At 42.4% G+C, this 14,995-nt stretch overlaps 1 protein-coding gene across 1 annotated transcript; it reads right to left on the bottom strand.

The window, feature by feature from the left end:
- Positions 1 to 222: 222 nt before the first annotated feature.
- On the bottom strand, positions 223 to 13,431 carry pnpla2 (patatin-like phospholipase domain containing 2). Its single transcript, XM_080539250.1, has 9 exons — positions 12,928 to 13,431; positions 12,569 to 12,801; positions 12,223 to 12,288; positions 10,012 to 10,221; positions 9,774 to 9,834; positions 9,157 to 9,381; positions 8,928 to 9,060; positions 2,044 to 2,166; positions 223 to 1,905 (listed from the first exon to the last, which is right to left on the bottom strand). Exons 1-9 carry the CDS (start codon positions 13,112 to 13,114, stop codon positions 1,584 to 1,586), a joined length of 1,560 nt encoding a protein of 519 aa, XP_080395376.1. The 5' UTR covers positions 13,115 to 13,431; the 3' UTR covers positions 223 to 1,583.
- Positions 13,432 to 14,995: the final 1,564 nt, after the last annotated feature.

The raw sequence follows: 14,995 nt of genomic DNA, 5'->3' as shown, positions 1-14,995 counted from the left end.
GCTCTGTGTAAATACAGTAAAACTCCCATATGGCTCAATGTAAAGTCTGCAGTCAGTGTAGTCATAGCAGTTGACTATTCTGTTGACTGTTTTGTTCTAGTCAGTGCTAATGTGTGCTATAACAGCCTATACAATTGGCAAAGGTTAGATTCAGTGCTTTGGAAAATGAACATTGTCTGGCAAGTAATGACAAATGATACAATACATTTTTACCAACTGAATTTATTCACTGCAATGAAGGCACTTACGAATTACAACATTAGTTAATATAAGCATTGATACTAGTTATTTTTCAGCTCATAACATTTTCAAATTATTCTGCAGTTAACACTGATTAATGGGTCTCTAGTGACAGTTTCTGAGGGACCACAGTAAAATGGATTCTTGTGTTGAAGAAAGTCCTGGTGATGTTGCATTTGACCAATGTGAGCAATGAAACAATATTATACAGTATTATAATTGTTTATTACTACATGTTCAGTTTTCTGCATCTATTCCCAGAGTTCAGTCTTTGATTGAAGTAACATGATATGTGACATTTCCTGGATTATAATACCACATAAAGAAAGGATGGTTAGCTGAAACCAATTACAGTTAAAATGTGAGGCTACAGGCTAATCCCATACAGAGTCACCATAAATTGAAGCCATCCACAGTTCATGACAAAATAGATACCCTTCATGGGCCCATACAAAGCAAGGTATTTTTTTTACATATATAAAACATACAAACACATAAACAACAGCAATAATTAAAAGTGACCTACACAACCTAAAAGGAACACAGGTAAAGTGCAACTGACTGATACTGCATTGGCACTGAGTCCTTCTGAAGTTAACCAGCCTCTTTTCACAGGCAATATATCTCTGACACAACAGTAGTTTGACAGACTCTAGAGTGTAGAGCATGCAGAATGCTCCGAGTATGTCGTTGAGAGACTACTCGTGACCAGTCAAACAGTCACATAGTAGTTCCTTTTCTAATCCTTTTTACTCAGTCCTTGTGGCTCCAGGGTGCAGACCTGAGTTTGATCAGAGGCAATTTGCTAAAGTACTGGTCTGACTACATTCCACTTAACACAAACTGTGTATTTTTGTTGCCGCTTCTCTACATAATTATGGACATGCATTCCTAACCAAATTGGAAAATTGGCACATTTATCTTTTTCATATATCTAAAGCATATACAGATCAGGGGAGGACAGATTGTTGTTATGAGTGACAGTGATGATAAAATAAAATACAATAGGATTTTCAACTAATGAACACCAAATAGGTATTTGCTACTCAGTCTCTATTAAAAAGGAAACAACATTAAAATAGCAATAGTAAAAAACAAAAGACATCAATGTACGGTAATCTTAAAAACATGTCTAACCCCTCATCCTCTCCCCGTTCTGAGCCAGAACGTTAAGTCTGGTTCATCAGAGTAGGAACATTATCCTAATAACTCTATAAAAAGAAGCAAATATCAATGTAAGGCACTGTGGCAAATTGGCACAAGTTCCTTTAAAGTGCCTTGGTTTCATATCAGGGTCTGTGATACTAATGGACATCTCCTAAGACAGTGTGTGTCATGGGTTCTTAGGAGCTGATGATTGCCTCTCGTGAGACAGGAGTAGCTGGTGTGTTTTGGCTGAGTTGGTGCATTGTCTTGCCCTCTTCTATGTGGACAGGTGGAGGAGGGCCTTCGTCTGGTCTGGGGTGTCTGGTGCTGAAGGAGCCCCGCATGTCCAAGTTGACACAGAAGAAGCCAGGCAGCAGCTGCCTCTGGTACTGGTCCAGGCGCGTGATGGCATCCAAGACCGTGGAGCTGCCCTCACTCATCCAACTGGGCAACAGGCTGGCAGGGCTGAGCTGGACAGGGAGGGACTGGCAATGACGCAGTTCTAGCTGGTAGGAAAACCTAAGGAAAAGACCACCAGCAGGGAGCGGCTTAGAGGAAGAGCCAACGTCTTTAGACTATGTGTGCATTGGGGCTTTAAGTGTTAAATGTAGAAAAGTGTGTGTGTTTGTTTGCGTCAGTGCCTGTGTCGTTTCTCACCTTGCAGAAACACACTGGGAGACACTTTTGGTGGCCTGACACAGAGCAGACTGCAGCATTTTGACGGTCTGCCCTCCGATCCAACCAACATCCTCCTGTACGTCCGGCAGCCATTCTAAGAGTCTTGGAGACAGAACAAGGCTGCCGTTAGTTAGTTTGTTTATTAGGATCCCCATTAGCTAACGCCATGACATTAGCTAGTCTTCCTGGGGTCCGATACAAAAATCATATTTGAACAATTGTCAACATTATATACATACAGACAATTGTAAACATTGTATACATACATACATCATAAATCATAATATATAATATTATTTATAATAAATAATAGAATAAAGTAAAATAAATAATTAAAAACCAATGAAAATAAATGAAAATACAACAGATCAGCAAACGAGATAAATCATCTATTGTTCCTTCATTGTTCCTTCAGTTAATTGTATTAAGTGCTCTTTTATTGTTTTTTTGAAAGTGCATCAAGAGTCTCATCAAGAAGATCTAGAATTAGTTTAACTAACATGCTTGGGTAAAGAGTTCCATCCTTTAATGGCTCTGTAAATTACAGTAGATTTTAGAAGATTTGTCCTAGGTCTAGGTGGTAAGAGATATCCTGAAATGGCCTGTCTGGTCAGACAGTTGTTTTCATTTCTGATATACACTACTTGGTCAGAAAAGTACTGTGATTTCCTGAAGAAGGTCAGAAGACTTGATTGTAATCTATGAAGCCAAGCGAGATTTCTATGCATTTCCAAAACATTTGTGCGCATTGTACAGTGGAGAGCTAATGTAGCAGCTTTGTTTTGAGCGATTTTGAGTTTTCTTAGATCTTTCTTAGCAGCAGATGACCAAATGACTGGACAGTACTCATGGTGTGACAAAACTAAAGCTTGAATCACTTGGTTCAGAGTGTCTGATGTTACATACTTAGAACATTTCCTTGTTACGGCAATGCTCGTACCCATTTTAGTTGCAATATTATCAATATGTTCAGTCCATGTACGTTTATCATCCAGCACAATGCCAAGTAGTTTGGTCTTTTTAACTTGTTCTACTGGCTTTCCACCAAGTGATAAGCTTAGTTGAGGATTAGTGACCAGCTAATACCAGTATATACCAATAATTTCACTAAGGCAGACACACAAGCTCGAAGGCCCAATCCCATTTCCCTTTTTTACCCCTACCCCTTTTTTCGGAGTGCCACTTGCTTTTCGGCTTGCCCCTCGGAAGAGAGTCACAAGGGGTAGTGGTTGATAACCCTTCAAGACCCTGATACGTCATCAGTAGTATCATAGAAAATAATCAACGCTCTTGATTCGTTCACAACTTGGTCCTCCGCCGCCAGGGCCTCCGCTTCCACTGCTATGCCGATGACACCCAACTCTACCTCTCCTCCAAAACCATCTCCCCTAACACCCACTCCACTCTCACTACCTGCCTCAGCGACATAAAATCAGGGATGCAGCTGAATTTTCTGAAACTCAACTGCAATAAATCGGAAAGCCTCATCATCGGCCCAAAGTCCCTCACCCGTTCCACCCAGACATTCTCACTCAACATCGATGGCTTCACCGTAGCCCCCTCCAACCACGTCCGCAACCTCGGCATCATCTTTGACCCCACCCTCTCGTTTCTTCCCCATGCCAACCAGGTCACAAAATCAGCTTTTTTCCACCTCAGGAACATTGCCCACATCCGACCCTCCCTGTCCTTTTCCGCTGTTGAAACACTTATCCACGCCTTCATAACTTCCCCAGTACTCGACTACTGCAACAGCATCCTCTATGGTTTGCCTAATAACATCCTTTTTTTGTAATCAATTATTTATTTAAAAAACAGTACACATGAAAAATTCACAATTTATCACACCAAACAAAACAAGTGTCTGTCCTGACTTTTTTTTCTTTATTTTAATTTAATTTTAATTTTGCCATTTAGCAGACGCTTTTATCCAAAGCGACTTACAATTACGAATTACAGGGACATTCCCCCTGGAGTAACTGAGGGCTAAGTGCCTTACCCAAGGGCACACTAGTAGTGGTGTGGCTTCAGGCGGGATTTGAACTCACAACCTTCCGATCACAAGTCCAACTCACTATCCACTAGACCAGTGGTTCCCAACCGGGGGTACGCGGACCCCTAGGGGTACGTGAGGGGATTGCAGGGGGTACGTGGAAAGATTTGGAATTATAATTTATTTCCCTTTCCAAAAAAATAATTAAATATAGTCGTTTCATAAACCTGTTGTTAAAATGGTACGCTGCAACTTAAGTTCCTCCCCGACAGGTGATGACTGTAACACAAGTGGTAGTCACGTCACATTTAAATCACGTTCATTTACGTTCATTTACGCGCGCACGTCAGCTAGGCCTGTCAGTATACCGCAAAGATGGACAGATGGCTAAAACGACCAGCTACAGTAACGGTCAGATCAGAGGCAGATCAGACGGTCAGATCAGAGGCAGATCAGACGGTCAGATCAGAGGCAGATCAGACGGTCAGATCAGAGAAAAAAAGAAAAAAAGGACCCCGCTATTATTTGGAAACATATGTTTTGTGGGGATTTACATGTACATCGGCTGATCCACCACAGCCACAGTGCTTTTTCTGCGGCGAAGTCCTGGCTAATAATTCAATGAAGCCAGCCCATTTACAGCGACACCAGAGCACCAAACACCTAGCAACTGTTGGTAAAACTGACGACTTTTTCAAGCGAAAACTGTCAGAGTTCAAGTCAAGTCAGGCTACACTGAAAAAAGCGGCAAGTGTGTCAAGCAAAGCACTGGAGGCGTCCTATGCTGTTTCATTACTAGTGGCTAAGTCAAAAACCCCACATTCAATCGCCGAAGATCTGATTTTGCCTGCCGCTATGATTTTGGCTAAAACTATGCTGGACAAGAAAGCAGCTGACGCGCTCAAGTTGGTACCATTATCAAACAATACCGTCTCCCGTCGGATTGATGATATGTCCATAAATATTGTCGGACAAGTGGTGGATAAAATGAAGCAAGCAGGTCAGTTCGCTTTGCAATTAGATGAAATGACCGACGTTAGTGGGGAGGCTCAGCTGCTGGCTTTTGTGCGTTATAAAGAAGAGTCGGACATAAATGAGCATATCTTGTTTTGCAAGACGCTGCCAGGAAAGACAACTGGCGAGGAAATATTTCTGATTATTGACAGCTTCTTCAAAGACAACGATCTGGAGTGGAAATCCTGCAGTCACATCTGTACCGATGGAGCGGCAGCAATGACGGGTAAGGTGCGTGGGCTGCTTGGGCGTGTGATGAAGGTGAACCCCGAAATTAAGTGGATGCACTGTATTATTCACCGGGAGGCACTCGCCAGCAAAAGGATGAGCCCCGAGTTAAGTGCAGTTATGGATGACGCAGTTAAGGTGATTAACTTCATTCAGTCCCGGCCAATGAACCACAGACTGTTTCAAACTCTTTGTCATGGCAGCGGGTCAGAGCATGAGCAGCTACTGCTTCACACAGACGTTCGCTGGCTGTCTCGTGGCAAAACGCTGCTGCGGCTCTATGAATTGCGCATCGAGGTGTTTGCTTTCCTGACAGAAAACGACCACCCTCTTGCAGCCCTGTTTGAGGATGCAGTGTGGGTTGCGCAGCTGGCATATCTTGCTGATGTCTTCACTAAGCTGAATGAGCTCAACCTTTCACTTCAGGGCAAGTACTCACACATCCTTAACATGTATGACAAAGTGAATGGATTCATAAAGAAGGTTACATTATGGGAGAGGAAATGTAAGGATGGAGATGTGAGCTGTTTCCCACTGCTTGATGGCCATCTCGCCACCACTGATGCTGACAGAGGTCCTGTGGTGAAAATAGTTAAAGCACATCTGTCCAAACTTGACACTGACTTCAACCAGTACTTTCATGACATTGAAACAAAGTCAGAAAAACTGGACTGGGTGAGTACCCATTCAGAGTGAATGACAGGAGCAGCAGCAGCCTTCCTGCAAGCCTGCAGGAAAATCTGATGGACATGTCCTCTGATCGTGGGTTGAAGATGGCCCATGCTGACAAGTCATTGACAGAGTTTTTGTGTGATGTTGAAAAGGAATATCCAGTGCTGGGAAAGTGTGCATTGAATGAACTTTTGCCTTTTGGATCTACATATATGTGTGAAGTGACCTTCTCAGCTTTGACCCACATCAAAACCAAGCCAAGGAACAGACTGAGTGTGGAGAGCAGCCTGGTGACTGCTGTTGCCACACTGCCTCCAGAACTGTCAAAGCTTATAAAAGAGAAGCAACCTCAAGTGTCTCATTAAAGCTCAACTGATGAAAAAAAGAATTGCAACTGCTACTGGGTGAGTCTATTTTTCACAATGGTGTAAATATCTATGTATTAAAGGGGAGTGGTTCAAATGATTTCATTAATAATCAGTAGAGTTAGATAAGAAGTTCAAGTGTGTGTGTGTGTGTGTGTGTGTGTGTGTGTGTGTGTGTGTGTGTGTGGATAGTTGGGGGTGTGGGTGGCTGTATTGCAAGTGCAACTGACACTTGTGATGATATTCTGGTTCAATTAGCTCTTGTCCCTGAGAGGGAATTTGTGATAATCATAATGTCTTGAATGTGTTCTCTCTCTCTCTCTCTCTCTCTCTCTCTCTCTCTCTCTCTCTCTCTCTCTCTCTCTCTCTCTCTCTCTCTCTCTCTCTGTGTGTGTGTGTGTGTGTGTGTGTGTGTGTGTGTGTGTGTGTGATAAGTTTTATCCTGTCTCATCTTGTCTGTTTCCTCTCCCCATCAGTCAAGACTCTGGGATGAGAAAATGATGACATCACTGCACCTCAGACAGAAGCCAAAGAGGAGCAGGAGAAAGGGAAAAGAAACAGATATCAAATCAAATTCATTATTATTTATTTTTCTATTTTCAGTGAGTGTGTGGGCATGTGGTAACAATTAACCATTGAGGTGGCCAGGTGGCACATGTATTGGCCAATTAGCTCATGTAGTCTAATTTTGAATGGCAATGTTTTGAAATGGCAAACATGTGACTTTATGTCAGATTGTTGTGTGCAGAAAACCGTGTTCAGTGCATTTAAAAAGTGCCATTTTGAATAGCAAAATGTGTGTAAAGCAGAAAATGTGTTTAGAGTTTTGGAGACATGAGAAGAGGTTTTGCTCTCTGTGTGTCAGTAATAAATGTTATATTTGCAAGTTAGAGTTTATTATTTTAGTTTTAAATAATCAACACGCATGAGTGAGGGGGTACTTCTGGCATGGCAAAACAGCTCAAGGGGTACACAAGACAAAACAGGTTGGGAACCACTGCACTAGACCACCACTATCCACCACTTTATCTTACCCCCCCCACTATAAACACACGAGTAAGCCTAATAACATCCTAAACAAATTCAAATTATGTCCAGAACTCTGCTGCCCGTCTGCTCACCTCCACTCGCCGCTGTGATCACATCACCCCTGTCCTCCAAAACCTACACTGGCTCCCGGTCAAATACAGGATCCAATTCAAAATCCTACTCACCACTTACAAAGCCATCAACAATCTGGCCCCCTCCTATCTTGCCGACCTCGTCCCCCTCCACTCCCCCTCCCGTTGCCTCAGGTCTGACGACCAAACCACCCTCAAGACCACCAGGACCGAACTCCGGACCTGGGGTGATAGGGTCTTTTCAGCCGCAGCCCCGTCCCTCTGGAACACCTTCCCCAACCACATCAGACAGGCCAACACCCTTCCAACATTTAAACAGGCCCTCAAAATCCACCACTTCAAGCTTGCCTTCACCAGTTAACCCTCTCCCCCTCTCCTTCCCATGTGTCCCCAGCACTACCTTAATTAGGCCCCTATACTTTATTTTATTTATTTTATGTTTCTTTTTATTATTACTACTCAATCTTTTCAGTTTGTAAAGTGTCTTTGAGTGTCTAGAGAAGCGCTATATCAGTCTAATGTATTATTATTATTATTATTATTATTATTAAGTTTCACTCTTTCAATCGATCAAACAAGTCATCAAATAAAAAAGAACAATGTTTCATTATCAAGCCATGACAGAATAGCGGTGTTCTGTAGGCTAACAACCCGTGCTCATACCCTGCCAGTCTGCACTGATATAGGACAACAGTGCAACAACTTCGCTGAACTTTAGTTACATTTCAGGTGTTGTATGCCATCAAAGGGGGGAAATGCGACATGGAAATGTGTCAAAATGCGGGACTGTCATGCACAAATCAGCCTTAAAACATGTAACGTTAGATAGCTAACATTAGGCACACAGCTACTAGCATAATACAAAGGCCTAATAGTGATTTTTTGCTATGCTTGTTATAAAGAAAATGTCTATAATACATTGAAATGACATTAAACTAAGATAATACGATGGTTAACAGAATTATTTCAATCTTTATTAACAAAGAAAATAATTACATGTGTGGAGGTCTCTTCCTGCTTATTCCTGTTTTCACTATTGTGACGATGATTTGCAAGGCATTCTAGGATTTCATAATACGGAGTGTTGTGGCTCTCTTCGTAGTCTGGTCCTTAAAAAAATCTCAGTTTGGAGGGCTATGTAGCCCTACCACTTGGCCCTACCCCTACATGAAATTGGGACACCCCTACCCTGCATGTGAACACACAAAATGGAGTTGGTAGGGCTATAATCGAGGGCCAAGGGGTAAAATGGGATTGGGTCATAGCATGGCCACATAGTCACCATATCTATCCTTCTGTAATGAGGGTGAAAGTCCAGTTTGAAACTGAGAGCTCACAATATAGAGGGAGTTGATAGTGTCTCTATCACACTAACAATAATGAAGAAAGGTCCAGTTTAGTGGAACCAGAATTGAAAGGAATAGATAGGAGTAAACAATAAGTGGAGGCGGGGTCAGGCTGTAGTCCTACCTGACAGACATGGACAGAGCAGACTCCAGGGGAAAGGTATAGGGAATCATCATAGCTGAGGCCATCCTAACAGGCAGCAGGTTGCTTAGTGACCGGACCAGGCTCCTCCTCTCCCTGCAGGCCTCCACCAGAGCTGGAGAGAGAAGCAAATAGAACACATGCCAACAATAATTCACTCTCCATATATATATATATTATAATAATCTGATTTTTTTGTTCTCTACACTACCTTTGTGTAATCTTGGTGGCAGGTGCTCAAAGATGTGCTCCTCTACACTAGAACTGGAGTAGCCCACCACTGTTCCATCTTCACTGGCTGCACTCTCTGCATGAGCCTCATCCTCCTGTTCATCATCATCATCATCATCCATGTCATCATCATCATCATCATCACCCTCCTCCCCATTGGCCAGCAGGGCTCTATGCCTGTGAGGACCTTGGTAATGCAGCAGTCCTGAAACCAACAGCAAACAAGACAGTCAAAATCCATACTGTCCCTCATTGTTTGGTCATTTGACAGTAATTCAACGCCTTTATGATTGTTTGTTGTGCAATCCCTGTTACATTTTCATTATAATACCACATGGTGGGACTGATAGTGAAATATCCTAGAGAGCCATAGGGGGGCAGCACAATCCATATGATTGTAGCAATGGACATTGTGACTGCATCTCGAAATCCATATACCAATCCACAAGCCTAGCCTGTTATACAGCTCAATATCATAGCCTATCCATATGTGTACCAGACATACACAACCTGAGCAAGCATTTGACCTACATCGGGGAATCTTTTGGGTATCAGAAATGGATACAGATTCAGCAAACTGCCACCTCTGTGTCTTACCATTCTTCTTTAGAAAGTGAAGAGCATCTGCATATCCCTGTTTGCACATTGTCTTCATAACCTGCACAGAAACACATCAACACCTTTATTCTCCCTTTCAGACACATTTACCCAGGTCCATGTCTCTGTAGAAGTGTAAATATGTGTGTAGATGTGTGTGTAGATACAGTATGTGTGTGTGTTTATTTTTGTGTGTGTGTGTGTGTGTGTGTGTGTGTGGGGGGGGGGGGTGACTTACAAGTGGGTCAGGAGGAAACAGTGCTCTGGAGACCCTGTAGAGGTTGGGTAGGGTAAACTGGATGCTGGTGTTGGTGAAACGGAACTCATGCATGTTGGTGGAGGTGTCTTTAGGGCAGATGTCACTCTCTCCTGAGAAGGGCGACACGCTGATGGTGTTTTTCATCTCATACTGGGGAAGGTTATCTGAAATTCCTCCATCCACATATCGCTAAAAGATAAGGCAGGACACAAGGAGAGAGAGATTACTATCACATTTTCACACCATTCAATTAAACAGGTGTTAACATATGACATAATCAGTGTTGGGGGTAAATTGTTACCAAAGTAACACGTGACAGTAACAGATTACTTCCTCACTTATAAGTAGCCTTGAGAACCGATGGTTCTCGAGCCTAATGGCCCACGGGCAGGAGCCTATCTCCTGTTTCCGTAGCGTGAGGCGGCTTGATGTACAAGTACACCCCATGGACATGACGCTGGTATGTCGTAATTCAACCCTTAATGCTGAGAGCCAAGCAGGGAGGCATCGGGACGGGTACCATTTTTATAGTTTCTTGCTCGGCCGGGGATCGAACTCACGACCTCCCAAAGCCTTGTCTTCTGCTAAAGGAATTTAGGCTGCTTCCTGTTGTCGTAAATTATTTCCTGTTGTTCTTAAATCCGATAATCTAAGAAAGATGGCAGCTGTGTTGTAATAATCCATTAAAATAAAAAGCATAACATCAAAGTGTTTACTTATCATCAAGGCCACAAGTTTGTCAAACAAACAATGGTACAAGCTACTAGAGGAAAACCTACCCCGTTGCTAGTCTGATACAGGCCTTTAGTGCAGCTCTGTGCAACAAGTAATTATGTTAAATGTAACGTGTAATATGTAATAGATACTGTTTCAAGTTACAAATCCCACCACTGGACATAATACAAATGAACAGAAGGCCCGAGATTTAGGGAGTGATGTTACTCATAAACTGTAGTCTTTTGATTTGAACCAGCTGTTCAACAGTTCTAGAACTGGTAGACATGATGTCAGCTGATAGTTTGTAGTGACATAATGTTCAATGTCCAGCCATTGAGAGGACAGGAAAGCATAGAACAACCTTGAAACATTGGCCTGTGAGTCATATCTGGCACTGACACTTTCATTCTCAGTCACATTTTGGTGCACAAATGCACCGGTGCATGCGCGCACACACATACGCGCACGTGCACGTGCACACACACACACACACACACACACACACACACACACACACACACACACACACACACACACACACAAAGAGGGTGAGTGAGAGAGGGGGGTAATAAAAGTTCCCAGAAAAGCACAATACTATTCCTCTCTGCTCTCAGTCAGAGCAAACATGATCTCCTTTAGATAAAGGGGCTCTACAAACCTTTCCTTGTTTTAGAAAGTGTTATTGAAGCAGTTCAATCACATGTGCCATTCAATTGAGTTGGAAATGCTGCCTGGAACAGGCAAACACATTCCAGTAAAAGGGAGGGATCCATCAAGGGAGGGTAGCAGAAAACATTGTGCCAAGAGCAATGACAACAAAAACAATACAAGGAAAAGACAGGGAACAAGATGAAAGGTCATAGAGCTGGTTCAATCAGATGTGAGGGATTGGCCTTCCCTAGAGACATTCATATTGTTACATATATTTTAACTGCATTGTCATTCTGTTAAGTTACAATTGTAACTACTGCTATTTTTTTAAATTTAATTTATTTAACCAGGAGGTCCCTTGAAATTAAAATATCTTTTTTGAGGGAAACAGCTGTTTGTGAAAGGTGTGACATTGCATAAATATTCACTGTACATTTTTCATCAATATAAACCTCTACAGTGAACAGCATTGTCTGTTTCTATTGGCTGAGCTGGCTTGGTAGATAGCTGACAGGTGATATGTCATAATTATTGTATGATGCCTTGGAACAGGTGTGGTTACTATATTATCTGTCAATGTTTGTCAGTTTAATGAATGATAACTGTCTTCTAAACTAAACATAGTCTTTAGTGACTAATCGCATCTCAAGCATTTATTTTTAAATCATGGTAAGCAATTTCAGTTCAAATGTTGTTCATCAGCTATAATCAAGATCACTTTGACATCAGTAAACAGTGAGCAGACATTACTTATTTTCATTGATATTTTATGTCCAGACAGTTCATTACACCATTGAATGGAAATAAGCTTGTTCTACTTACCACACCCTGCAGTGTCGGGGGAATGAGGCCACAGTACACAGGGACGTAGGCACTGCATAAACATGCCTGGATGGACCCAAAAACACATAAACACACATGAGCCTGTAGCTGAGAGCACATTCAATAGCTGAAATTGAGACGCACAACACAGTTCAGAAACAACATGAGGAGACAGGCACACATCACTATTACCATTACGCAACAAAGCAACAACAGTCATGAGAATGTAAGAGTGTGCATTTTTGTGCATTACATCAAGATTCATTAAGATTCAGTGGGTCTAGTCTGTTTCTGACACATGGGTATGTACTATTAAGCTGTATGTGGTTGTGTCAGTGACACTCACCTGCACTAGCTCTTCCTTAGTGTTGAATTGGGATACCATGACATTCTCCCCATCTGTCACACGGGTCAGGGAGATTCCCAACCGACCATTGGCTCGATGGTGTGCATCAGGGGGCAGTAAGCCGTTCATCATGTTTCGCATGATCTTAACCACGTTGAATGAGGGATGCATAGGCCCTAAGAAACGCCTCCGGGCTTCTTTGGCAACATCAATGATGTTTGCACCTGCTTCTCCTAAAAATAGTGTCAAAGCACAAGCAAAGTTATCAAGTTGTGGAACACAGACAGGAGACATGGAAAAACAATACATCATAACATGTAGCTATTGTATAACACTTGAAACTTAAAAGTATTGCCTACCTAAACATACTCCGGTGACCAGAACTGAGCCAGTGAGTGCCCCAGCTGATGCCCCGTATATGTGCTGGGCATGTTCCACTAGAAAAGGAGCCTGTTCCAGCAGGCAACTTGCAACGCCGATATGATAGATACCCAGGAAGCCGCAACCTGCGAAGGAGATGTTCCATGGCGAATCTAATGGAAACATATTGAAACCGCCAAATTCAAGGCAAGTGCTCAGATAGAACGTTGACTTTGTCACGGTCACGAATGTCCAAGATGTATCAAACTATTCCTTTTGTCATTCATGTAGTTGTCTTCTCACATTGTCACTCGGCGGTTACCAGCAGTTTACAAGCTGCATTTCGTCCGCTACGATTCTTGAAAATAATTGTCTTATTTGTTGTCAAGTAGCCTACATCTTCGGTTTTCCATTATTTTAGTTGTTTCATCGGGTCTAGAGACAGTGTGTGACTCTTGTAAACTTTGATAGTTCGTCTAAAATAACTCGTTTTCCAGACGAGACCCATGTAAACATCGGTCTATTTTGACGGCTGCCTCAGTCGCTAACGCATTTGTCCACGCATCGAGGGAGGAGGGGATACCCAAAGGCGCGACGTCAAACCGACGTGTCCAATACCAAAGTTGATCTCTGAAACTCCCGTCCTATCAGCGGATAGTTAGCGGCGCCCTCTCCTGACCCCATTTCAGCTCTCACTGGAAATGTTGTTATTTTTCGTGGAGAGGTTTTTTCCTGTTACGAGTCTTTGTCCCACAACAGCTTTCTACAGAATCGTTAATATTGTTCAACACTACACAAATTAGCATTAGACTGACACACAGGAGTTGTTATACATGCTGAGGGTCATAAAGTATGAAGATGATACTCGACGACCTAAAAAAGAATGTGTTATGATTTCCAAAGACATAATTGGCAATAATACTGTTTATACAACTTACAGATGCTGCAGTAATGTCTTGTTTCTGTCATCACATAAATAATTTGTTGTTTTGTTTTTGTCTTTCGTGTGTAGACTTTATGGTCACATTGGTTATCTGTCTTTGTTGTCTTTCAGAGATAAGCAATATACATAAGCTACTTCTCTAGCCCCTTCCCCTTTCAACCCCCCCCCCCCCAATACAATATCTCCACTGAATTATTATGTATTGTGAGAAACAGAATGCAGGTGTCCATAGGAAGATAGTTACTTCATGAGACAGTAGTAGAAAATGAATATATGTAAATTCTTGCCTGTGGAACATTTCCACACACCCAAGATGCAATAAAATGTGCCTGCAATTCTCTAATGGTTTATTTGGAGACATTCAGTTTGACAGCTCTTCACAGAATACTTTTCTGCCAATGTCATCTCTTCCATTGATTTTGTTCCTTGGCTGTTTTTAGCACATGTTGCACTAAGAGGATATCCTATTGCGAAACTGCAGTGACAACAAACAATTGGCCAATTACTCCAGTTTTGAACATACTGTACTGAACAACGGGGTAGAGTAGCTTCCCCTAAATGGGTATCGAACTCACAACCTTCAGTTTACAATTGGCCACATTAGCTAATCCCAAGACAGTGAACTTTCCATTGGATTCCTGGTGTCAAAATTATATGAAAAAGTGGGTTCGTTTGTCTTTGTAGGTTGTCTGGTTCAGGAGTTATGAAAATCGGTGTTTTTCGCCATTCGCGTGGACATCAATTCAAGATGGCCGCCAAACGAACCCCATGGGACATTAGTTGACCTTGGCAACATGAAGAAATCTTAACTAGACACCATTTGGGTCTTTAAAAAACAGGTTACAGAATAATGTCATTCGGGTACATGGGAACCTATTTCTCCTACTAGACTAGATGGCCTCACATGGACATGCCTCTCCGATGGCCTCACAGGCACCACCCACTTCTGACATCAATGTAGAGAATCGGGGGTAGAGTAGCGTGCCTTAAGCGGGTATCAAACTCATGACCTTCTGCTTACCAACCGGCAGCACTAACCACAACACCAAGAGAGTCAACTCCCTTGGTGGAGCTGCTAATGGTCCATAGGGTCGTTACAATACTCTGAACTGTGTTGTTGTCAT

Source organism: Nansenia antarctica, assembly GCF_963989245.1.
Source record: "Nansenia antarctica genome assembly, chromosome: 9".
Taxonomy (NCBI): domain Eukaryota; kingdom Metazoa; phylum Chordata; class Actinopteri; order Argentiniformes; family Microstomatidae; genus Nansenia; species Nansenia antarctica.
The sequence above is the reverse complement of the archived record's forward strand: the minus strand, read 5'-3'. Positions and strand labels throughout refer to the sequence as shown.